Here is a 27,641-nt window from a genome sequence, read left to right on the forward strand (position 1 = left end):
AATACTATTAAGAGGTGGGACTTTTAGGAGGTGATCAGGACATGAGGGCAGAGCCTTCAGTAATGGGACTGGTGCCCTTTTAAAAGGGGCCCGAGGGAGCTTCTCTGCCCCTTCTCCCACGTGAGGACACAGCGAGAAAGCACCATTTACAAGCCAGAATAAGCCCTCACCAGACACTGAATCTGCTGGCACCTTGATCTTGGACTTCTCAGCCTCCAAAACTGTGAGAAATAAATTCTGTTGTTTATAAAGCAATCCAGTTGATGGTATTTTGTTAGAGCAGCCTGAACATACTAAGAAAGCATTAAAATAATACAGTGATTTGAATTACTCTGGATGTTTTATATATAGTGCTATTGGAACCAATATGAAACTTTAAAATTAGTATATAAGGTCATCTGTTTTATTGATTTGTGCTAAAATGGCTACTAAAGTGTACTCTAAAATTTCTGTAATATTCACAGTGTAAGGAGCCCTCTGATAGTAACTGGAGCTATACTAAGTGTTTAATACATGCCAAACATTGTGTTTCTGCTTTATATGTATTCCTATTTAATTTTCATAATAACTATAAGAGGTATACATTGTTATCATCACCATTTTACAAATAAGCAAACTGAGTCTCACAGATTCAGTGAATTGCGAAAGGTAATGCAACTATTAATTAGCCCAAAACCGCAAGTTCTGGCTCCAAACCTCTTTTTTTTTTTTTTTTGAGACAGAGTCTCACTCTGTTGCCCGGGCTAGACTGCCGTGGTGTCAGCCTAGCTCACAGCAACCTCAAACTCCTGGGCTCACGCAATCCTTCTGCCTCAGCCTCCCAAGTAGCTGGGACTACAGGCATATGCCACCATGCCTGGCTAATTTTTTCTATATATTTTTAGTTGTCCAGCTAGTTTCTTTCTATTTTTAGTAGAGACGGGGTCTCACTCTTGCTCAGGCTGGTCTTGAACTCCTGACCTTGAGCAATCCTCCTGCCTTGGCCTCCCAGAGTGCTAGGATTACAGGCATGAGCCACCACGCCAAACTTCATTTTCTTAAGGTGTGCTATATAGCTTCAAAGATGCTTTTTGGTGAAAGCATTACTTCACCTTAAACTGAATGAAATTTTTTAAGTTAATACAGTATAAGCGAGTTTGGCCTAAAAGGTGTTTTATCTAATTTTCAGTTTTACCGTATATCTGAGGGGATAACTTCAATAACTATGTCCCAAATATTCAAATTCCACTGCAAGAATTCCTAATAAAATAGGAATGAAACAAGAAATGTGTTGTGAGTGCTTTTAATGAGTATCCAAAGTTTTTATACACAGAAGATTGTCCCTTTAATTAATGTTTATTTTACGGTTTTTATGAACCTGTAAGATTTAATTTATTCCTCTCTTGAAGTAATTTGGAAAATTAGGTATAATTTTTATTCCATGTTTACAAATTTTTGAGAATAAAGTAGTAGAAGGAGATACAGGGAATTCACAGTAAAGAGGGCAGGAAGAAGATGGTAAATTCAGTTTTAAACTCGTTATATTTTGAAGTGCCTACAGGATATCCAAGTGAATCAGTTCATGGCAGCTGGTTATATGAAAGTGTGAAAGACACACACACACAGTGCTCATAAGTCAGTGATGGCCTGGAAATACAAAAAGGAAGTCACCAGAATATAGGTATGGATGAAGTCACCCTAGGAGAGCACAGAAAGACAGAAAAACAGAATTGGATAAGAGCTACAATTGAGGAGACTGAGAAGAAATCAGAGAAGTAAAATGAACATTAGAGAAAATGGTATCATAAGAGCCCAGAGACAAGAGGGGGACTAACAAATACTATTGACATAATTATGAAATTAAAATATATGAATTAAAATAGAGGCCAGGCGTGGTGGCTCACACCTGTAATCCTAGCACTCTGGGAGGTCGAGGCAGGAGGATCGTTTGAGCTCAGGAGTTTGAGACCAGCCTGAGCAAGAGCAAGACCCCGACTCTACTAAAAAATAGAAAGAAATTATCTGGACAGCTAAAAATATATATAGAAAAAAATTAGCCAGGCATGGTGGCACGTGCCTATAGTCCCAGCTACTCGGGAGGCTGAGGCAGAAGGATTGCGTGAGCCCAGAAGTTTCAGGTTGCTGTGAGCTAGGCTGACGGCACTCTAGCCTGGGCAACAGAGTGAGACTCTGTCTCAAAAAAAAAAAAAAAAGAGATCTGCTAGATTTGGCAATTAATTGTGAGAGGCTGTTTTTAGTATTATATTCTGATTAGAATACACATGGTAGTGTTTTGACAAAGAACCGTGAAAAAGAACATGAAGACAACTGGCTGCAAAGTGAAAAAATCAAAGAGAGGAGTAGCTAGAGTGAATGGTTTGTTCATTTGTTCGCTTGCTTTAGGGCAATAAAGATTTGACCATAATCACATGCTAAGGGGGGAAAGTTAGTCTAGATGCAGAAGTTTCTACAGCCAATAAGTAGTCAAGTATCACTTATACCAATGTAAGCTTTGCTGTAAGTGCTGATAGAGTAAAAATATAATTTTATTTGGCTCTCTCCACGTATTTTCATTTTATCTAAGTGCATAACTGAACCAATTAACTTGTATACTTCTCCTCAATACAGTTTAAAGATGGCTACTATAATGAATTTTTTAAAATGCAGTATTTACCTCCTTTAAATTATGGGCCTAACACAGAAATCAATAAGAATATATTTGAGGCCATTATGATTTCTCCAAATCTTCCTCCTATAGGGAATATAATCCTAAAATAGCTCTCCAGATTCATTTCTATGTCCAAATCTAGGATGTGCCAGATTCTTCTGGTCATCCAGTATTTGTGATGTTGTACTACAAAAGATTTCCATATAAAGAACAGATTGAGGCCAGGTGCAATGGCACACACCTATAACACCAGCACTTTGGGAGGTCGAAGTAGGAGAATCACTTGAGGCCAGGAGTTTGAGACCAGCCTGGGTAACACAGCAGTGAGACCCAATCTCTACAAAAAAAAAAAAAAAAAAAAAGAGCCAGATGTGGTGGTTCGTGCCTATAGTCCCAGCTACTTGAGAAGCTGAGGCGGGAGGATCCCTTGAAACCAGGAGTTTGAAGCTGCAGTGAGCTATGATCCCACCTCTGTACTCCAGTCTGGGTGACAGAGTGAGACCCCATCTGTTAAAAAAAAAAAAAAAAAGGAGAAAGGCAGAAAACAGAAGACAAGCTACAATGGGTTTAGAATTAATAGGATTTGAGGGATTAATGAAATATTTTCTCACTTGCTTTATAAAAAGACTCCAGAATTACAAACATTTGAAGGATAAGATGGTGAAATATTCCTTTACTTACTTCATAAAAAAGAAAAAAACTTAAGTTTACCTGAAAATGTAGAGCAACTGCAGGTCTGGCCATCAGTTTACTGAAATGTTCATTAAACTCTGGTGAAAGAATGTCCTGTGACAATGTCTCATATGGATCAAATGCTTGTTCCTATTTTTTTGAAAAGAAAAATGTGTTAGGTTTAAAAGAACATGTTATCTACTAATATGGTACAGATTACTTAATGGCAAATTTTTATTCAAGTCCTCGATTAGATTTTATCACTTTTAGCTCTCTATTTTTTCAGGGTCAAATAACAATAACTATGGCTGCAACTGGTAAATTTTTTAAAATGTAAGTAGTGACTTAGAGTAATAGATGGCAAGAGGCTACAGGTCTTAAAATAGGTCACTGACTTTATGGTCACAAATATCAAACTATTAAAATGCTTATGCACATTTATCCCCAGTGAATGAAAAGGGTAAGAGTAGGCTGGAATTTGAAATTCAGCTATGCTTACCTAAGTTGAAATGAGTTTACATTTCAAATTATTTTCAAAGGAAACAAAAGTGATAGCTCTGTTTTATTGACTCTACAGTTTCCAAAATAAGAAAAAGAAAGTCTAGCACAGATAACATACACTAAGATAACAAGCAGAAATCACCCATAGTTTGTCCAATGTCTGTATTTAAATAAACTCCTATTATTTGGTAATAATCAGTAACCCAATGTTTAGTTAGACCTAAGAGATTTGTTTCATTTTTCTAGTTTAAAAGTACAAAAAGAGTGGTTTTTGGGGAAAATAAGTACACTATTGGCAAAAATGCAGAGAAATTAGGATACTTGTATATTGCTAGTGGGACTGTAAAATGGTTCAGCCCCATGGAAGACAATTTGGCAGTTCCTCAAAAAGCTAAACAGAATTACCATATGACCCAGCAATTCCACTCCTAGGTGTACATCCAAAAGCACTGAAAACATTGCAGCATTATTCAAAATAGCTAAAAGGTGGAAACAATCCAGGCATTCATAAGCAAATGAATGAATAAACAAAATGTGGTATACACATGCAATGGATTAGTATTCAACCACAGAAAGTGGTAAGTTCTGACATATGCTATAACATGGATGAATCTTGAAAACATTATGCTAAGTGAAGTAAGCAGGCACAAGGGACAAATATTATATGATTCTACTACATGAAATATCTAAAATAGCCAATTCATAGAGATAGAAGGTAGATTATAGGTTAAGAGGAGTGGGAGGAATAGGGATTTCTTGCTCTTTGGGTAGAGTTTCTGTTTGGGGTGATGAAAAAGTTCTGGAAACAGATAGTAGTGATGGGTGTACAATATTGTGAATTTAATTAATGCCACTGAATTGTACACTTAAAAATGGTTAAAATGGCAAATTTAATGTTTTTTATATATCTATAACCAAAATAAAAAATAAAATAATACGGTATTTTAGAATTACATCTTTAACAGTACAGCAGGCAACCAGACCAAATATAAGATATCATAGCATAAAAACATTCTATTAAGAACAAAGGCTGGGCCGGGCGCGGTGGCTCACGCCTGTAATCCTAGCACTCTGGGAGGCCGAGGTGGGCGGATCGTTCGAGCTCAGGAGTTCGAGACCAGCCTGAGCAAGAGCGAGACCCCACCTCTACTAAAAATAGAAAGAAATTATATAGACAGCTAAAAATATATATAGAAAAAATTAGCCGGGCATGGTGGTGCATGCCTGTAGTCCCAGCTACTCGGGAGGCTGAGACAGGAGGATCGCTTGAGCTCAGGAGTTGGAGGTTGCTGTGAGCTAGGCTGACGCCACGGCACTCACTCTAGCCTGGGCAACAGAGTGAGACTCTGTCTCAAAAAAAAAAAAAAAAAAAAAAAAAAAAAAAAAGAACAAAGGCTGAATATTTTTAATTTTAAAATTTTTTTCTTTTTTTCTCTTCTTCATCATCCTCAGATAATTTTTTTTCTTTTTTCCAAGGTTGAATATTTTGATTAGGCATCAGTAACTGAATATTTCTATACTATCAGTTTCTTTGTCTATAAAATGGATGTAATAAAAGTGATCTAGATTTTCAGAAAAATTATATTCAGAATTCTATATTCAGAGATTATAAAATTAAGAAATTTTTTTACATGAAATCTAAAGACAGCACATTTAAAGCCCTATTTTCCAGAAGACATAAAAATGGCCAATGAGTATGAAAAAATGTTTCACATCACATTTTTAAAAAAGCAAAATTAAAGAAAAATAAATGATTTCTTTTTTCCATTAGAATGGTAAAAATGAATGGAATAATACCCAGAATTAGTAAAAAGGGAGGGGGTGGGCAAAGGGGTACAGGCTTCCATACACTGGAACTTATCTAGAAGTGAATCTGGCAAAATGTTTCAAAGTTCTAACAAATGTACCTAGTCTATAATTTCACTTCCAAGAATATGTCTTAAAAAAATTATTAAACTATGAAGGCATAGTGCAAATACGTTTGTTGCGGTGCTGTTTACAATAACAAAAAAAAAATCTACAACCTTAGGAATATAGATGGTTAAAATGTTACGGTATTTCCACATAACACAGTATTACTAATACTTAAAAACTGGGATAGGTGCAGTAGCTCATGCCTATAATCACAGCACTTTGGGAGGCAGAAGCAGGAGGATCGTTTGAGGCCAGGAGTTCAACACTAGCCTGGACAACATAGTGAGACTCTGTCTCCATAAAAATAAGAAAAATTAGCCAGGCGTGATGGTGCATGCCTGTAGTCCCAGCTACTGGGGAGGCTGAGGCAGGAGGATCACTTGAGCCCTAAGTTTGAGGCAAGGCTGCAGTGAGCCATGATTGCACCACCACACTCCAGCCTGGGTGAGAGAGCAAGACCCTGCCTGCCACCCCCCACCCCGAAAATTTTTTTTAATTGTGTTGAAGTATATTTATTAACACAAAAAACGTTTATGTATGTAGACTAAAAAATAGCAAGTTACAAAATAGTAGGATACTATTTTTTTAAAACACACATACGTTTGTATGTATACACAGAAAAATATAAGAATGAATAAATGTTATAAGAATAAGTTATCTCTGGGTGTTGCAAAATCAAGTGATTTTCATTTTATTTATATTTATCTGTATTTTTCTGAATATTTTTACAATGAGCTATATTACTTTTATAGTCATTTAAAAGACAACATAACTTTCATTTCAGAAAAATTAAAATAATATAAACATCTTTCTAATTAAGATTAAAATCTACAAAATGAGCTATAGTCAATAAAATTTATTTTCCTTCACCTTCACCACACTTACCATTAAGAAAAAAAAAATCCTAAACACTACTCTAGTACATAAACTCTGACTATAAATATTAGCACAAATACAATATAAAGAAAGTATCACTATAACTATAGACAATGCAATTCTAGTTTACTATTGGTTAAATCTTCAGTTTTTTTTTTTTTTTTTGGAGATGGAGTCTGGCTCTCTCACCTGGGCTAGAGTACCGTGGCATCAGCCTAGCTCACAGCAACCTCAAGCTCCTGGTCTTAAGCCATTCTCCTGCCTCAGCCTCCAGAGTAGCTGGGATTACAGGCGCACATCACCACGCCTGGCTAATTTTTCTACGTTTAGTAGAGACAGTGTCTCGCTCTTGCTCAGGCTGGTCTCGAACTCCTGAGCTCAAGTGATCCTCCTGCTTTGGCCTCCCAGAGTGCTAGGATTACAGGCACGAGGCACTGTGCCCAGCCCTTAAGGTTTTTTTTTTGTTGTTTTTTTTTTTTTTTATAATAACCAGCAGTGTCTTCTGATTTTCACAAAGAATTTCTTACTAAACTTCTTAACACAGCAGTTAGGACTCTAATGAGAATATAAAGTAGTTTTGTAAACCTACTTCTGCTAAATCTTCAAAACAGCTGCCAGCTAACGGATGAGGACTGCTTTCATCAGTCATTTCAACTGTGTCTTCAATCAAACCTAAAAGTTTCACAGTCAATTCATGTATATCTGAAATGTTACTAAAAATCTTTTCAATATCCTGAAAAAAAGAAAAAGAAAGGTTAAGATATGGGAGGTTGAGAATTGTGTTTAAAAATTACTAAATAAGTATTAAGGGTGTATTTTCACCCAATCTCAAACTATTTTAATAATATATTCCAAAACATAGTGACAGTCATTTCAGACATGAAAAAGGAAGAGAAATTTAAAAATCTCTTGGATTACACACAGTAAAAATACTGGAAAATATAGATTCTAAATAGTGTCATTAAATAATTCTAAAACCTGGGATTACAGGCACATGCCTGTAATTGTATTTAATTTATAAAATAAAATTATACTGTGGATAATGCTAAGCAACTCTTTACATAAAGAATTCTGGCATTTGAGTGTTTTAAAACTGGCTAAAATGCTAAAAGACTTGATCTAGGTTTTATAGAGCTGGTTAACAAAAAGAGCTGGGATCAGAATGAAGATAACTCCTAATCCAGATTCAATATAGTAAAAACCCCTTTCTAATTTTGTGTCTAATTTTCATTGTCACTGCACTTATTACATTAGTATAATAACTCACATATTTTTAAAACCCATAAATAAATAAAAGCATTTTTATACATTCATAAAGTATATAAAGCTACTATTTATTAATATGATTTTAAGCTGCTGTTTGACTTTTTGGGTACACAGAATTTCAAACCCAAAAAGGTACTTACAGAAGGTTTAAACAGTTTTCTGTCAGAAAGAAAGGCTTCTCGAAACACTTTTATGATCATATTCAGTTCCCGCAGATACTGTCTTTCTTCTGCAATTTCACTTCTGACAAGGTCATAGTAGTTTAATTCACCTGAAGAACTAGGTTCATCTTCACAGAGGGAAACCAAACCTATGTCATCTTGATCAAACATGTCCATCAAAACCTGAGAAATATAAATCAGTAAGATATAAACTTATTTTCCTTACTTTTATAAAACTGCCTCAAAGTACTAGAAATCAAAACATTATTAAACAATGTGTATTATAGTCAAATTTATGTAAGAAAATTTAGAATAAAAGAAAAATAAAAAGTTGAAGGTGGGAAGTGTTCAAATAAAACTGGATATGGCAAAGTAAATATTTCTGGAAATAAGATAGACCTAATGGTGAAATATGTATGTATGTAGATATACATGTGTGTGTGATACAGGGTGTCCCAAAAGTCGCCATACATAAGGAAAATGGGAAATTGTAGCTAAATGTCCCTTTATTTACAAAATATACATTAAGTAATGATCAGTGTGATGCTTTTCTGATGCATATTTACTACCCTGACCACTGCTATTAAGTTCATTTGCTAAACTTCAAACACCCATAGATGCTTAAACAGTTCTAGTGACCATTTCTTCTTTCAGAAATAGTAAAGACTGCTACCATGGACTTACATCAACCAACAGGCAAGAACCAGTTGTAAATTAAAAGCAACAGGAGAGGGTAACCAAACATTATAGAATAATAGTTAAAAAAAAAAAAAAAAAGATTAGACCTAGTTATTCATTCAGTCATTCAAGACTGAATGAAAAATACTCTGAGAGTTCAGAAAGAAGGTATAATCCTGAAAAGGAAATTGAAGAAGGAGAAAAAAGATACATGACAACTAAATAAACAACAAAGGATTCTGGACTAAATCACTGCTATAAAGGACAAGTGGCAAAACCTGAATGTTTGAGAGTTAGATGATACAATGTATCAATGTATTAATTTCCTGGATTTTCACTGTCATACTACAGTAATATTGGAGAATGTTTTTATTTGTCGGACACACTATATTGGCAACTTACTCTCAAATGGTTCAGCAGCAAAGGAATACTTTTTATTGTACTTTCAAATTTTCTGTAAGTCTAAGATACTCTCAAAGTAAAAAAAAAAGTAATCATAATTTTAGAAGTCAAAATATAATGACAAGGTATTCCTACACTGAAATTTAAGCGAAAAATCATTTTTGAAATTATGGCATAGTATAATGAATCTCAGCCATTAAAACTGCACATCTGGAGGTCATTCACCCTTAGAGGTCCCAATTTAGTTAGGCGCCTTCTCTATAAAGTCTTCCTGGCCTCACCCACACTAGAGTTGATTACTATCTCCACTGCACCTTAGACTTATTACTATAATGGTTTTAATCACATTGCGCTGCAATTATTTGTTTATAATATTTTTATTTTGCACTAAAATAAATTCCTCCTAACACAAGGATTGCTATTTTATTCAGTGCTATAACTTCATCATATTCAGGCCAGTGATCGGCACATATGGGGTACTTCAGAAATGTTAATTTAAAAAGTAAGGGGAACAGGCCGGGTGTGGTGGCTCACGCCTGTAATCCTAGCACTCTGGGAGGCCGAGGTGGGCGGATCGTTTGAGCTCAGGAGTTCGAGACCAGCCTGAGCAAGAGCGAGACCCCATCTCTACTAAAAATAGAAAGAAATTATATGGACAGCTAAAAATATATATAGAAAAAATTAGCCGGGCATGGTGGTGCATGCCTGTAGTCCCAGCTACTTGGGAGGCTGAGACAGGAGGATTGCTTGAGCTCAGGAGTTTGAGGTTGCTGTGAGCTAGGCTGACGCCACGGCACTCACTCTAGCCTGGGCAACAGAGTGAGACTCTGTCTCAAAAAAAAAAAAAAAAATAAATAAATAAATAAAAAAGTAAGGGGAACAAAGGAGGAAAAGTAGGAGGGAAAGAAAAAGAGAGAGAAAAATGAAGAGATTCAATTTTTTTCCCCTCAAGTAGCTTACAGCCAGGAAGGAATACAGATATGGAAACAAAAATTATCAGATGAGAGTAACTTCAGTATTGCAAAGTCTTTTTCTGTCTATGCCTCACTAAACTATTCTGTGAATCCAAAGTATGTTCTTCAAAATTAGTTAAAAGTACCTGAGCAGAACAACATATGTTCTCTTTCCAAAATATAAAACTCAAACTACTTTCCTTAAACTGGTTTAAGGCTTTGGAAGTTTTCTCCTGTAAGCAAAAGTTTCTCAGTGAAAAAAAAGAGATCCCCATGCTGCAATATGCTTAAAAACCTGGATATAACATGGTTACTCTGTAAAGCCAGGACTTTTCTGTCTTCCAACAATAGGAATTATAAAAATTACTAATAGAATCATGTATAAAAAAAACACTAAGGCAGAAATGAAATAGTCACTATTATTCAAGTTAAGTTTAAATACCTTTTAATACTTACCTTATCTGCACACATTGATACTTTAATGTCCTGCTGAGATATTTCATAATGTCGGATATTAAAAACATAATTACCAGCCAATTTCAAAATATCAGCTGAGATATACTCTAGTACAGCCACAATATATAGGGACACATGGTAGTCCACTTTGTACCCTAAAACCTCCTGTGGAGAGAATAGATAATTGCAAAAAATGGCACTGTCATGTATCAGTTAAACACTCAAAAATTCCTACTTAACATCCTTGCTTATAAAGAACTTTCTATAAACTAATGTCTAAATTTATGGGTACCATAGGATATAAAATGAGCCTTTGGTCCCAGCATTAGGGTTCTGTTTTTTTTTTAAAGAGACATCTAATCTAACAGCTCTGCCTTTTATAAAACAAGAATAGTTGACTCTAATATATTAATAGAAATCTTGGGCTGAACTTCACTGAAAGCCTCTTAATACATTAACCAACACCCATCTGACAAATATCTGTTAACTTTATCCCCTAATAATAGTAGTTTCTATTGAGGGAAGGATGTGTGTATGTGTGTGCATGTGAGGGGGACACTGTTCTTGAAATTGCTACAAGAGTCTTCAAAGCCATGTACATCAAGCATATTCTAAGACTAAATATTCCCTAGCCTACTTTTCCAGTGTACATAAAATACTTGTGATAATACAGATTAATTGAAAAACTTTGAACTAACAGTAGCTTTTGACATTATGTATTTTCTTAATCAACAAAAGATTGAGAATCATGGCCTACTACATAGAAATCAATTTGGGGTAGCACTCATTAGAAAATGCCACTGAGATGCCATAATGCATTATTGCTATCATTAATTTTTAGTATCAGTTGAAAGGTAATCTGATTTCATCAGAGTATTTTCAGTTTATATACATATGTGTATATGTATGTAAAAGTACACACATGCAAGTGCACATATACACTAACACAGACCATAAATAAAGTATTATTTGTGATAAAGAACTCTCCCAATGGTTAATCTTTTGTTACCTTCAATGAAGGATGGATCTTGTCCACAGGCAGTAAAAGAGGATTTCTTCTTTTTCGTTTCTCTATGGCAGATTGTGCATCAGCAATAGCCCATTTATCAATTGGGTGAGGAAAGGTCTTTTGAACTCGTTCCTGTTCAGATCACAGCAGTACCATTGTAGTATTAACAGATGTGTTCATAAATAGAAATTTCATGCAAAATTCAACTTTATCACTATCCTTAATGCTAGTAGGTAACAGTAACATAACATGTTCTGATTCCTATAATAAATAAATTTTTGGTTTAAAAAAAAAAAAGAGGTCAGCTGGGAACAGTGGCTCACATCTGTAATTCTAGCACTTTGGGGGGAGGCCAAGGCAGGAGGATTGCTTGAGGCCAGAAGTTTTAAGACCAGACTGAGCAATGTAGTGAGACGCCATGCTCTACAAAAAAATTAAAAAAATTAGCCAGGCTCAGTGGCGTGTGCCTCTAGTCCCAGCTACTCCAGAGGCTGAGGCAGGAGGATCCCTTGAGACCCAGGAGTTCGAGGCTGCAGTGAGCACTGTACTCCTGCCTGGTGACAGAGATGGACCCTGTCTCTGAAAAAAAAAGGAGATTGATATTAAATCACTCTCAATCACTCCAAATTAAGACATCCTTTTATACTAAAAGTTGTTGTTTTAAAGAAACAATCTTCAAAAGAAAGGTAAACAATAGGCCAAGCACAGTGGCTCATGCCTGTAATCCTAGCACTCTGGGAGGCCAAGGCGGGAGGATCACTTGAGCTCACGAGTTCGAAACCAGCCTGAATAAGAGAGATACCCCGTCTCTACTAAAAATAAAAAAATCAGCCGGGTGTTGTGGTGCGCTCCTGTAGTCCCAGCTACTCAGCTACTCAGGAGACTGAGGCAGGAGGATTGCTTGAGCCCTGGAGTTTGAGGTTGCAGTGAGCTATGATGATGCCACTGCCGTCTACTCAGGGCAACCGAGTGAGACTCTGTCTCAAAAAAAAAAAAAAAAAAGAAAGGTAAACATTATAGTACAAAGGAAAACTTTGAAAGCTGTAGTAACAGGTATTTCTTTTTTTTTTTTTATTTTTTTTTTATAAATTATAATTTCTTTCTATTTTTTTTTTTTAGTAGAGGTGGGGTCTCGCTCTTGCTCAGGCTGGTCTCGAACTCCTGAGCTCAAACGATCCGCCCACCTCGGCCTCCCAGAGTGCTAGGATTACAGGCGTGAGCCACCGCGCCCGGCCTGTAACAGGTATTTCTAAAAATCTAAAATACTTCCAAGTAACCAAGGCAAAACAATTATTTAAGCACTAATTCACTATTTCTAAATTTCAAATGAATGAAATCATACAACACGTACTCTTTTGAGTCTGGCTTTTTTTTTTTGGCTACGTAATGTCTATGAATTGCAGCTATGTTAATGTACATATTAATAGTTTATTTTTTTATTTTGTTACCAATTAATATTCCATTTTATGTATCTACCATATTTGTTTACACATCTTCTTGTTGAAAGAAATCTGAATTGTTTGATAGTTACTGTGTTTTGAGTCCTCTTTAAAATGCATTTGCCTAACCCCAGGTTATAAAGGTATTCTCCAGCATTTTCTTCTAGAAACTTTATAGCTTCAGCTTTTATGTCTAAGGCTATAATCCATCTTGAATTAATTTTTGTCTGTAGTATGAAATAGGTCTCAAATTTTTTTCTCTCATAAATTTATCTAGTTGTTCTAATACTTTTGCTGCTAAAGAACTTTCTTTCCTCAATGAATTGTTCTGACGTCTTTGTCAAAAATGAACTGGTCATATATATCACACATAGTTTCAGCGGTTTTAGTTTCCACAGTAAGTTAGAACAATACAGATTTGGATACAAAAATTAATTTGTACAGTGGTTTGGTGACTTTTTGAAATAACAAAATAATTTTTACCTCCACATCTTGAACAGTCCTTGGTTGGGCCATGCATAATTTATTAAGCAGCTGAAAAATCAGCTCTTCAATATAATAGAGAGACTCTTCATTAGCTGACAGAGTGGGATGTACTTGCTCCTGCACCTTTAAAAGAAAAAAAGTTCTCAGTTAAATTACTGGCAAAATAACAGGAACTCAAAAGTCAATGAGACTCTTATATATAATTAATAATATTTTACTAGAATGGTTATTCAAAAACAGACATAAAACACAAAATTTTTAAAAACCTGTATATGTTGGTCTCCGTAAACTTTTCTTAACCCACAAGAGTAGTCATTCTTAAAGTTTTTTGGAAACTCTAAAAATCTAAGTAAAGTTACTGAACCCTCTCTTCCCTTCCACCAAAAAGCATATACACATAAAATATTCTACATAATTTTGGAGGAATCATGGATACCCTGAAGTCAACTAATAAATCTCCTAGAAGTCTATGCACTAGGTCATGAATCCCAGTAACAGAGCTGCCTCTGAAAAACTATATTCCTTTACAAATCATAGAGGTGTTCTGTGAAGTAGGTGCTACTCAGCTTTTACAATGGCATACACTCCTTATTGTCATCATCTAGCTATGCTGAGCCTTTTTGTTTTTAAATTTCTTAAAATTAGAATCCAGAAATCCATCCTAAAAAATAATCCAGTCTGACTGGATATAAGAAATACGGTAAATAATAGTGCTAGAATGTAGTAGGTGTCCTGTAAATATTTGTTGAAAGAAAAAATAAGGAAGTATCAATCTTTTTATGCCATGGTATTAAAAGCATATCATGCCACTGGCACAAAAAGTAATAGATAAATAGCCTAATAGTTAACTAAAGGTAATTAAAAAGCCTTCCCATAAAGACAACAGTGTGAAGTTGACCATTTCATCTAAATTTTCAAAATTTAGCATAAAATTTTCCTTCATATCCGGATCACATGCCCACCACGAAATCAATCATTGCCAAACAATGAGTGGCCTAAGATTTGGGGCTTTACCGTTTCCTAAGGGATCCACACCAGAACAAAATCAGGGTTAAAAAAAAATATTTAGCATAAAATGTGTATTATAGCCTCTTATATTTTATAAATCTATAGGGTTTATAGTGAAGTACCTTCTTTCTTTCATTCATTCCTAATATTAGTTATTTGTGTGTTCACTCCTTTTCCTGATCAGTATCTCAGAGGTTTATCAGTTTTATTAATCTTTTTAAGAACAAACTCTTGGCTTTGTTGATCCTCTATTTTATGTTTGTTTTATATTTTATTTATTTCTGCTTCATCTTTGTTACTTCTTCTGCTTTTTATGTTTTGTTTTGTTTTGTTTTGAGACACAGTCTCACTCTCTTGCCTGGGCTAGAGTGCCGTGGCGTCAGCCTAGCTCACAGCAACCTCAAACTCCTGGGCTCAAGTGATCCTCCTGCCTCAGCCTCCCGAGTAGCTGGGACTACAGGCACTTGCCACCATGTCCAGCTAATTTTTTCTGTTTTTAGTTGTTTGGCTAATTTCTTTCTATTTTTAGTAGAGATGGGGTCTCGCACTTGCTCAGGCTGGTCTCGAACTCCTGACCTCCAGCGATCCTCCCAACTCGGCCTCTCAGAGTGCTAGGATTACAGGTGTGAGCCACCATGCCTGGCCTGCTTTTTATGTTCTTTTACTAATGTCTTGGGATGGATACTTAACTCGTTATTTTCCAATCTTTCTTTTCTAATATGTATGTTTTCTCTAAGAACTACTTGTATGTTCTCTAAGAACATACTATGTATGTTTTCTCTAAGAACTCCTAAAAACCCACAGATTTTGAAATGGAATATCTTTGTAATCATCCAGTTCGAAATACTGTCATCACTCAGTATTCCATGGGAGATTGGTTGCAGGACCCCGTGGATACTCAAATTCATGGATGCTCAAGTCTCTAATATAAAATGGTGTAGTATTCACATATAACCTACACACATTCTCACATATACTTTAAATCATATCTAGATTACTTATAATACCTAATACAATGTAAATAGTTGTTATACTGTACTGTTGGTTCTAATTCTCTGGAGAATTCATACTAACATATCCATGCAGGACAAAAATATTATACAGATAACTTATTTGAATTCATAAAAAATAAACTTTTATTTCTATGTACTAGTAACAAAGCCAGCAAATAAAATTTTTAAATAGCATTTACAATAGAATAGAAAATACCACACACCATGAGCCAAATCTTACAAAAGTACACACACCCCTAGGGAGAAAACTAGACTCTGAGAGAAATTAAAGATGTAAATAAATGAAATACCATATTCATGAATTATTCATTAATAATTCATTAATAATTCAATAATGATATTATAAATATATCAATTCTCCCCAAACTGACCCAGGAAGTTATAAAATCACAATCAGAACCAAGTAGGTTGTTTTGCTGACAGTGACAAGGTAATTTCAAAATGTATATGGAAATACAAAAGGCTAAGAAAATTAGTCATTTTTTTTTTTTTTTTTGAGTCAGAGTCTCACTCTGTTGCCTGGCTAGAGTGCAGTGGTGTCATGATAGCTCACTGCAACCTCAAAATCCTGGGCTCAAGGGACCCTCCTGTCTCAGTCTCCTGACTAACTAAGACTACAGGTGCACGCCACCACATCCAGCTAATTTTTGTATTTTTTGTAGAGACAGAGTCTCACTATGTTGACTCAGGCTGGTCTCCAACTCCTGGCCTCAAGCAGTCCTCCTGCCTCAGCCTCCTAAAGTGCTAGACTTACAGGCATGTGCCACTGTACCCAGCCAGTCATGTTACTGGGATTTACTACAATGCATAAGGATAAAGAAACAGATCAATGGAACAGAAAGAAAATCTAGAAGCAATCCCACATATATATGGACCCTTGATTAACAAAAGTGGAACAATAGGGTATGGGGAGTGGTGGGGAGTTGTGGGAGGCAGGGGAAATGGATGAATAGTATGGAATAACTGAATACCCATATGGAGAAAAATCAAACTCAAACCCTACTTCATACTTTATCAAAAAATCAATCCTAGCTGGATTTTAGAGCTAATAAAGTTAGCTAATAATAGACCTAATAAAGTTCTGATAATGTAAAACAAGATGATATTCTTATGACCTCAGGATAGGAAAGGATTTCTTAAATAGGACACAAAAATTACTATCCATAAAGGGAAGAACTGATAAATTTTGTATCATAATTTAATTCAATTTAATTTAATTTTTTTATGAGATGGGGTCTCACTCTTGCTTAGGTTGGTCTTGAACTCCTGGCCTCAAGTAATCTATCCACCTCAGCTTCCTGAAGTGCTAGGATTATACATTATACTTTAAAACTTAAGGTTCATCAAAAGACACCTTTAAGAAAGTAAAAAGGCAAGTTACAGAGTCGGGGAAGACATCTGTAACACATATAACAAAAGGTTTCACATCCAGAGTTTATAAGGAACTCCTAAAAATTCAGTAAGAAAAAAATGATAAAAATCCCAATAGAAAAAAAAAAAGGGCAAAAAATATTTAAACTAGGACTTCACAAAAAAAGAAATTTAAATAGTCAGTATACATTAAAAAAGTGCTCTAGCTCTTTAGTAATCAGGGAAATGCAAATTAAACCACAATGAAAACTATTACCCACTCATCAGACAGCAAAACTAAAAAGTCTAATAATACCAAATGTTGATGGTTATGTGGAGAAACAGGAACACTCACACACCACTACTGGATTGAGCAATAATCAACCATTTTTAATAACATTGCCGGCTGGGCATGGTGGCGCACGCCTGTAATCCTACCACTCTGGGAGGCCGAGGCGGGAGGATCGCTCGAGGTCAGGAGTTCGAGACCAGCCTGAGCAAGAGCGAGACCCCGTCTCTACTAAAAATAGAAAGAAATGATCTGGACAGCTAAAAATATATACATACAAAAAAAATTAGCCGGGCATGGTGGCACACGCCTGTAGTCCCAGCTACTCAGGAGGCTGAGGCAGAAGGATTGTTTAAGCCCAGGAGTTTGAGGTTGCTGTGAGCTTGACACCATGGCACTCTAGTCTGAGCAACAGAGCGAGACTCTGTCTCAAAAAAAAAAAACCAAAACAAACAAACAAACAAACAAAAATAACATTGCCATTATCCACTAAAGTTCAAGATATGCATACCCTATGACTAGGCAATTCCAATACAGGACATACACATTCAGGATATATATATATATATCCTTTAGAGCTATGCAATCCAATATAACAGACACTGGCCACATGTAGTTACTGAATATCTGAAATGTAGGTCCACTGAATTGCAATGGGATGTAAGTGTAAAATATACACCAGATTTCAAAGATTTAGTAAAAAAAAAAAAAAAAGTAAAATATCTCAATAATTTTCAAATTGAATACATGGTGGAATGATTAGATTTATTGGGTTAAATAAAATATATTATTAAAATCTATTTCACCTGTTTTTTTCTTACTTTTTACATGTGGTATGAGAAAATTTTAAATGACACATGTGGTTCACATTATTATTTCTATTAGACTGCTCTATAGAAATGAGTACACGTTTACCAAAAGACATACACAAGAAGGTTGAAAAGTGACATTACTAGTGATACTCTCCAAATCAGAAAAAAGTTCAAATATTCATCTAGAGTGGAATAGATAAATTGTGACATATTTGTACACTGGAATATACACAGCCCCCCAAAAATTACAGTAGTAACAACGGCTTCATAAAATGTGGGTGCATCTTCAACATATCATTGGCAGAAAGAAGTCACATAAAAAGAATACATACAATGGGATTCCATTCACAAAGTTCAAGATCAGACAAAATTAAATGATGGTGTATAGGGACATATGCTTAAGTAAGAAAACTATAAAGAAAATCAAGTCAGTGATTACCATAAAAGTTGCTGCCTTTTGGAGCGTTATTTTGAGAACGCGCTGACAAAGTGCTATCTTCTAACCTTGGAATGGTTACACAAGTGTTCCTTAAACTGTGTATTTATTCTTTATGCATTTTCTGATTGTGTGTTACACTTCATCATAAATAAGGTTTTAAAAAGTTAGAGAATCATCTAGCAAACAGGAAATTATCAATAAAATAAGTCTGAAGGGTTCTCCTAGCACTCAACTCAATGAACAAAATTAAAATGTCAGAACACTGGAGACAAGGAGAATATCCTATAAGACTGGGGGTATGGGGAAGGTAGGGGGAGGAGCGTATTCTATGCAAGAAGCAGACATTAGCTCCAGACTTCAACAGTAACAATAGAAGCTAAATGGCAATGATGTCCAAACTAGAATTCAAAATGCCAACAAATTATAAATCAAATGATAAAATGGAGACATTCTTAGATATAACAAGGTCAAAAATTTTATCTTCCACATATCCTTTCTCATTAAGCTTCTGTAGTTTGTGCTACACTAAAACAAGGGTATAAATCAAGAAAGAGAATATGGGATCTAGGAAATGAAGAGATCAATACATAAGAAAGGAAAAAAAGCCCAGGATAAAGTGAAGGAAAATTATAGGATGGGAGCTATAAGATAGGCATAAAAGTCACCAGTCCAGACTGGAGCAGGTCAGAAGGCTCTGGGAGAAAATGTCTCAAGAAGATGAAATTGACAGTATCTGATGGGACTAAAAATATTGAGAGAATATTTAGATAACTGGTAGAGAGTTTGAGTTTGATAATAAGTACAGTACATAGAAAACTATACAAACAAGAAAACAAGAATAATTACTAACTGTAGTAAAAGGAAAAAGTTAGGAAAGCAAAAGTGGTTTAACTGTAAGTAGCATTCATAGTCACAATAATGTAAATTTTGAATATTAATCTAACCTAAATAAAGATATAACTATGGGGTGGGGGAGGCAGAAATCATGTATATGTGGTAAGGTGTGCATGGTTGGAGGGGGGAGTGTATACGCATATTAAAGAATATTAAGTCCTTACCTTCCACGGTAAGAAGTCAACAGATAATACCCAAAACAGAAAAAACAAAAAATAGCAACATAAGTACTTTTTCTTTCTCAGAAATACAGAAGTGCAGTAGCAGCTCACACCTGTAATCCTAGCACGTTAGGAGGCCAAGGCAGGAGGATCACTTTAGGTCAGAAGTTTGAGACCAGCCTGGGCAAAACAGTGAGACCTCATCTCTAAAAAAAAATTTTTAAATCAGCCAAGTGTGGTGGTACACGTCCATAGTCCCAGCTATTTGGGAGGCTGAGCCAGGAGGATTGCTTGAGCCCAGGAGTTAGAGGCTGCAGTATGCTATGATGGCACCATTGCACTTTGGACGGAGCAACAGAATGAGACCCTGTCTCTATTTAATTAATTAATTCAAAATAGGTTTGAGGGAAATAAATATTTCCTCTTACAGCCTTCACTTTTTTTAGCATGACAAGAGGAAACTTAATTATATCTTAAGTATACATCTCTACTGAATCAATAGAAGTAAAGAAGACTTTTTTTCATATAAAATAAACATTTAGCTGGGCATGGTGGTGTGCCCAAAGTCTCAGCTACTCAGGAGGCTGAGGCAGAAGCACTGCTTGAGCCCAGGAACTTGCGGGCAGCCTGGGCAACACAGCAAGACCTCATCTATCTATAAAACATTTATATTGCAACTGCAGCATAAGGCTGTTTCTTATAACATCTTTTCATAAAAAGCCTCCCAAGGGCCCTACTCAGTAACAATGACTGCCATGAGGATTAAGACGAGTGTAACTGGGATGGATTTTTTCCCCTGTGATTATGATTTTGGTAAATAACCTACAAAACAGCTTTAACACTAAGCATCAAAGTTTCTTATGCCAAACCTCTTAATTTCAAATATGAAAACAGTAATAAAAATAAATATACAATGTTAAAATTCCACCCATAAATGCTATAACAGTACATCAAGATGACAATGAAAGATACCCATACTTTGCACTTCCACAGTATTTACTATCTCAGCATGCTAAGAGACAGTAAACATAAAATTACCACATCAGAATGAATTCACCTATCATATTTTTCTGAAACACTAGTCAGAAAAAGAGCAATTAAAATAATTTTCAGTCCTTTAATAGTAGATTAACAAGTCAGACCTGTATTTTAGTTACACGGTATTTTCAAACTGCCAGAAGGCATTTCCTTACACATACACTGTAAATAGTCGTAATACTATAAATCCATGTATAGACACACATAAAAGCATTTCAAATTATTCTTTACCAATAAACACTATATTTGACAGGTTACAGAAATGTAATTTCCTGATTTATATTTCTTGATTTTCCATATATACAATCAAATAAAAAATCATGCTAGTGTAGTTGTTCAACTAATATTTGAGTTTCAAGTATAATGTGGAAATAAATTCCTTTGGCTACAAAGTCTGACTGATGTTTACGTCAAATTCTTCATTCCATTGCCAAGAATTTTGCAAGGATACAAATGTCTCAAACATCCATTAAGAATACTGGAAGTTTTTTCATTATGAATGAGTTAAAATTTAATTTAAAGAGAAAAATAAATTTCATTCCAAGAATATACACTAAAACTACAAAATACTGGTAATAGAAATTAAAGACTTAAATAAATGAAGAGATAAACTTTATGAGTTGGAAGACTCAACATTAAAATGTCAGTTCCTCTTAAGTGATCTACAGGTTTAATACAATCCCAATCAAAATTCCAGAAGGCTGTTTAATAGACATTGATATGCTGATTTAAAAATTCTTACAGAAATACAAAGATCCTAGAATAATCAAAACAAGTCTAAAAAAGAACAAAGTTGAAGAGCTAACACTAGGGTTAGCTCTAGTGTTAACCCCAGTTAACACTAGATTTTTATAAAGCTACAGTAAATCAAAACAGTATCATACTGATGTAATGATAAGCAAAAAGCCAGGCCCAGTGGCTAATGCCTACAATCCTAGCACTTTGGGAAGCCGAGGCAGGAGGATAGTTTGAAGCCAGGAGTTCAAGACCAGCCTGAGCAACAATTTGAGACCCCATCTCTATTAAAAAAAATAAAATAAAAATTACAAAAATTAGCCAGGCGTGGTAATGTGCACCTGTAATCCCAGCTACTCAGGAGGCTGAGCCATGAGGATTGCTTGAGCCTAGAAGTTTGAGGTTGCAGTGAGCTATAACGAACAGAGGAAGACTCTGCCTCCAAAAAAAAAAAAAAGGATAAGCAAATACATCAGTGGAACAAGATAGAGAATCCAGAAATATGGATGATTGATTTTTTTTTTTTTTTTTTACCAGGCAGGGTCTCTGTTGCCCAGGCTAGAGTGTAGTGACTCGATCATAGCTCACTGTAACCTCAAACTTCTGGGATCAAGTGATTCTCTTGCCTCAGTCTCCTGAGTAGCTGAGTCTACAGGCTCACGCCATCAAGCTCAGTTAATATTTTTATTTTTTGTAGAGAAGGAGTCTTGCTATGTTGCCTGGGCTGGTCTCAAACTCTTGGGCTCAAATGATTCTCCTGCCTTGGCCTCCCAAAGTGCGGGGATTACAGGCATGAGCCACCATGCCCTGCTGGACAACTGATTTTTTATAAATGCACAAAGATCTTTTGCAAAGGAGAAAGGATAGCCTTTTCAATAAATGGTGGTGGAACAAGCAGATATCTATATGCAAAAAATGAAACATACATATACAAAACTATCACATCACATATAAAAATTAATTTAAATGGATCATAGCTCTAAAGGTACACTCTAAATTATAAAACTTCTGGAAAAAAAAATAAGAGAAAATTTTTGAAACCCTGGCTTAGGCAAAGATTTCTTATATATGACACTAAAGACATAGTCCCTAAAAAAAATCAAATGGATAGACTGGACTTTATAAAAATTAAAAACTTTTGCTCTTCAAAATAAAATATTAAGAGAACCAAAAAAAAAAAAAAATGCTACAAACTGGAAGAAAATCTTTGTACAGTATACACTTGACAAAGAACTTGTATCCAGACATGCAAAGAATTCTCAAAACTCACTAAGAAAACAACTCTGCAAAAATAGGCCAAAGACCTGAACAAACACTTTATCAAAGAAGATATGTGGATGGGAAAGAACATGAAAGATGTTCAACATCACTAATCCCTAGGGAAATGCAAACTAAAATCACAAGATACCATTACACCGCTATTAGAATGGCTAAAATTAAATTACCAAGTGTTGGCAAGAGGAACTGGATCTCTCATATACTGCTGGTGGGTATGTAAAACAGTACAACTACTTTGGAAAACATTTGATAGTTTCTCAAAAAGTGAAACATCTACTTACTATCTGATCCAACCACTCTTTGGTAATTACCCAAGAGAAAAGGAAATGTATATACAAAGACTTGTACACAAATGTACATAGCAGCCTTTTTTTTTTTTTTTTTTGTTGAGACAGAGTCTCACTTTGTTGCCCAGGCTAGAGTGAGTGCCGTGGCGTCAGCTTAGCTCACAGCAACCTCAGACTCCTTGGCTTAAGCGATCCTACTGCCTCAGCCTCCCGAGTAGCTGGGACTACAGGCATGCGCCACTATGCCCGGCTAATTTTTTCTATATAGATTTTTAGTTGTCCATATAATGTCTTTCTATTTTTAGTAGAGACGGGGGTCTCGCCTTGCTCAGGCTGGTCTCGAACTCCTGACCTCGAGCAATCCACCCGCCGGCCTCCCAGAGTGCTAGGATTAAAGGCGTGAGCCACCGCGCCCGGCCTACATAGTAGCTTTATATGTAATGGTCAAAATCTGAAAACCCAAATGTACATCAAGTGAATGGACAAACTGTAGTATATCTACATAAGGGAATACTACTAAGCAATGAAAAGGAATGGACTATTGATACATGCAATAACATAAATGAATCTCAAAATAATTATGCTGAGTGAAAGAAGCCAGACAACAAAAGAGTATACACTGCATGATTCCATATCTATAATGATGGAAAGCAGATCTGTGATTGCCTTGGGATGCAGAGTGGGAAGAGATGGGAGGGAGAATTACAGAGTCAAGAGGAAATTTATGGGGCTGAAGGGTATGTTAACTATCTTTATTTTGATTGTTTCACTGTGTGTATATAAAAACTTATCAAATTGTACATTTTAAATATATGCAGTTTATTGTATGTCAATTATATCCCCAATAAAGCTGTTAAAAATAGTATTAAAAATATAATATTCTAAGGTAACATTTTTCAGATCAGAGTGTATAATCAAGAATTAGAACCATAGCTGTAATACTATAAACTCATTAAGGTCAGAAACCATTTGTTTTTGGTTTCCTCCCCTATTTCTCCACCCCTATATTCCTAACACACAGGTAACCCACTACCATGTCATTAAAGGCAGGGTCCTCTGCATAAAGAAAGCACTAAGTAAATACTTGCTAAATAGATTCATGGAGCAAACCAATTTCTTGGCCTCACTGCAATTATATGGAGACTGGGAAAAATTTTAAACTCCATAAAATTTGTTTTTATTCCACTGGATATGTACCTGGAGACGCAGTTATCTCATATAAATGAGGGAATTTCCACTCTGTTTCTCTATTCCTACTGTCTACTAATATTCACTTCTCACTTAAAGTCAGGGATCTTAATTAGGTGCTTTCTTGACAGGTTTTCACAATGTATGTTTATTTAAAATGCAAGTAATAAGTACAGGCCAGGAATCTCATTCTATTTAACTTACTATTAGGTGAGAGCTTACCATAAAACAATTATATAAGAAAGAGTACTAGCTGAAGCAGAAACTTTTGTCATCAAAATTTTCCTTGAATGAAATGAAATGACATATGATCTCTAAGTATCTTCCCATAAAGGCCGGCAAAAGCCTGCAAAACCAAAACAGTATAGGCTACATCAATGGTTCCCAACTTGTTTCAGTGGCAGAGCATTTGGAAGCCAGTGTTACTTGCAGAACATGAAATATTAAGACACTTATATTTCATCATAGTTAGCAGGGACAATGTTAGTAAAAATAACTATAAAACTTAAAATCAAACTACAGGCACACATTTATAAGAAAAAAACAAAAAGCACGATAAGCCATTTTCCCTTTAAAACCTCTGTATCTTTTCATTTATTTTATAATCTCCCACTACTTACTCACTAGCAAGTAAACTGCAGCAGACACCAAAATTTTTTTTTTAATTATGAGAGAAAAACAAAATAGAAAAAAATAATAATATTGGTGCTTTTTCCCCCTGTGAACTGGGAAAAGATCGTTATTACTTTGTTTTATGCTAAATTTAAAAATCCCTGGGCCAAACAGCCACGTCTATCAGCATACTACCTAAAGTACCACATGTACTCTATCTTAAAGAAGAGCTGCCTGACAAGGAGCTTGCACACAAATGGGGAGCAAGTTAGCCTTTCTCACTTTTCTTTCCATAATTGCCCTCCTCCCACTTTACTGAAGAAAGGCAGATCTCTCACTTAGCCTAAAACTCACTATGGTATGTTGTTCTAGGGTGCAAAAAATAAATAAATAAATTCTAGGACACTAAACAAAGACAATTATGAATATTTTCATTTAAATACATCACATTTCCCATCCCTTAGCCTACTGTCAAAAAATCCTCCTGAGGAGATAGGCCCATGAAAACAAAGAAAAAAGAGCATCTTTAAGAAATATTTAAGGCAATATTATAATACCTTCATTCAGGAGAAAAAATCCAAAGCATGCTTTCATACCTTATCTATCTGTCTTACTATTAATATTTGAATTCAGAAGTGAGATGGCGGGCATACGGCAGATAGTAACATTCATTTGACTTAAAAAATTAAATCAGACTTTGACAAAAGACAAATATGACTAGACTGGCTGGCTTAAAAATTAAAACTGACTTTAGTAATGAGGTCATGTGGTAGATATTTTTCATAAAATAATGAGTTTGGTAAGCAGAATTCCAAGATGGCCCCCAAAATTCCCACCCCCTGGTATATATGCCCTGTATAGTCCCTTCTCCTTGAATATGGGTGGAACCTGTGAATATGATGGGATATCATTCCTATGATTAGGTTACCATACATGGCAAAGGCAGCTAAGGTTTTTATGAATTGACTCTGAGTTCATCAGAAAGGAGATTATCCTGGGTGAGGCTGACCTAATCAGATGAGTCTTTAAAACTGGTCTAGAAGTATGAGATAAGGGGTGGTAGCAGATGCATTCCTGTTGACCTTGGTAGAAGCAAACTGACATGTTATGTTAAGTGTCATGTGGCAAGAAATGGCAGGTGGCCTTTAGGAGCTCAGTCCTGTAACTGCAAGGAAATAAATTCTGCCAATAATCACATGAGCTTGGAAGAAGAACCCAAACCTCAAATGAGACCACAGCTGCAGCCAAAACCTTGACTTCAGCTTTGTGAGACCCTAAGCAATGTCCAGCTACACTGTGCCTAGACTTCTGACCTACAGAAACTGTGAGATAATAAACAGGTTTTATGTTAAGCCAATATGTGATAATTTGTTATCCAGCAACAAAAAGCTAACACAATGAGCTAGATCTGCAGCTCCAAAAATTCAAGGAAAATATATTTAAAGAATGTGATAAGATAAAGTGCATTTTATCAATAAATATTGTCTTGGCTAAACTGTACTGAAGTTAATACTGTTTTATTGTCCCAATTTTTCTTCAGTATATTGGATTAAACAAAGTACTCTAAGGACCAGAAAACAAATTAATTTCCAGGCCAGGTGGTTTCCAATTTTTTACCTTAAACAAAACTGAAGGAGAACCCAACTGAGTTGCTGGTAGACAGATCATTAAAAATCATATCTGATGATAGATTTACTATATAATTTGAAAGAATTATATAATTTGGCATATAATTTGAAAGAAGCTTAAAAATTGGGTTTGATTGCTTTAAATTTTTCTTCTAAATTATGCTAACAAGGGTTCTCAGGGCTTATATCTATAAAGTGGAAAACAGGAATAGAATTGATACTGAACTCCGATTCACTTTAGCTAGACTCTCTCTCTCATTATAGCATTAATATTCACCCATGAAACATGAACTAATTTAAAAATAATGTAAATAGTTACACATGTTATTGAGAACTCCATATTCAATAAAGCTTTATAGTTATTAATTATTGTTCAAAATTCATGACATTTGTATGTCTTTGATTGACTATGTCCTATCAACTCAAGATCAATTCAAAAGGAAGGTCTTAAAGCTTTATGATGATAGGAGAAATCTTTAAAAATTCAATATATGGACTTTTTGTTGTAAAGAAGTATTAATACAAAGGAAGGATCAATCAAAGACTTTTTTTTTTTTTTTTAGAGACAGGGTCTCCTCTGTTGCCCAAGTTGAAATGCATGGTACAATCATAGCTTACTGTAAACTCCAACTCCTGAACTCAGATGATCCTCCTTCTCTACTTCCCAAGTAACTAGGACTACAGGCACCTGCCACTGCACCCCGCTGATTTTTTAAAACATTTTTTTTGTAAACACACGGTCTCCCTATGTTGCCCAGACTGGTCTCAAACTCCTGGCCTCAAGTAATCCTCCCGCTTCAGGCTCCCAAAGTGCTGGGATTATAGGTGAAGCCACTGTACCTGGCCAATCAAAGACTTTTTTACCTAAAAGTATTATATTAGAATATAATCGGCCAGGTACAGTGGCTCACACCTGTAATCCCAGCACTTTAGGAGGCCAAAGTGGGAGGGGATCACTTGAGGCCAGGAGTTCGAGACCAGCTTGGGCAATAGCATGATCTCGTCTCTACAAAAAATCAAAAATTAAAAAAATTAGGCAGGCATGGTGACACACACCTGTAGTCCCAGCTACTCCAGAGGCTGAGGCAGGAGGATCATTTGAACCCAGGAGTATGAGGTTGCAGTGATCTATGATGATTCCACTGCATTCTAGCCCAGGCAACAGAGCTAGATCCTGTCTCAAACAAGAATAAAAAATATTTAATTTAGAATATAATTATGTGGGAGAAGCAGAACAAAAAGTTCACAGAGAAAAAAAGAACAATGTAAAATTTCCAACTGTTAAAAAAACTTTGTCATGTGTATTTTAAAAGGATGACAGTAACCAATTATTTGGGCACTTAGATTCCATCTGAAACACTTAAAAGATTGATGAACTGTTTTACTTTAAAACATCAATATTTATAACATATATAAAATTATATCCACTACAACTATTTAAACTTAAGA

General features: G+C 35.4%; 1 protein-coding gene across 2 annotated transcripts in view; it reads right to left on the reverse strand.

Moving 5' to 3' along the window:
* The window catches only part of SOS2 (SOS Ras/Rho guanine nucleotide exchange factor 2), an 84,862-nt gene that overhangs the window by 50,256 nt on the left and 6,965 nt on the right, over window positions 1-27,641 (reverse strand). For both annotated transcript variants that reach the window (XM_069486835.1, XM_069486825.1), the window contains exons 2-7: window positions 13,458-13,583; window positions 11,536-11,667; window positions 10,527-10,691; window positions 8,017-8,220; window positions 7,200-7,343; window positions 3,359-3,469 (exon numbers count right to left, since the gene is read on the reverse strand). In XM_069486835.1, coding sequence (XP_069342936.1) covers window positions 3,359-3,469; window positions 7,200-7,343; window positions 8,017-8,220; window positions 10,527-10,691; window positions 11,536-11,667; window positions 13,458-13,583 — 882 coding nt within the window. The remainder of the gene's footprint in view (window positions 1-3,358; window positions 3,470-7,199; window positions 7,344-8,016; window positions 8,221-10,526; window positions 10,692-11,535; window positions 11,668-13,457; window positions 13,584-27,641) is intronic.

The sequence above is a fragment of the Eulemur rufifrons genome, chromosome 2 (genome assembly GCF_041146395.1).
Source record: "Eulemur rufifrons isolate Redbay chromosome 2, OSU_ERuf_1, whole genome shotgun sequence".
Classification (NCBI taxonomy): Eukaryota; Metazoa; Chordata; class Mammalia; order Primates; family Lemuridae; genus Eulemur; species Eulemur rufifrons.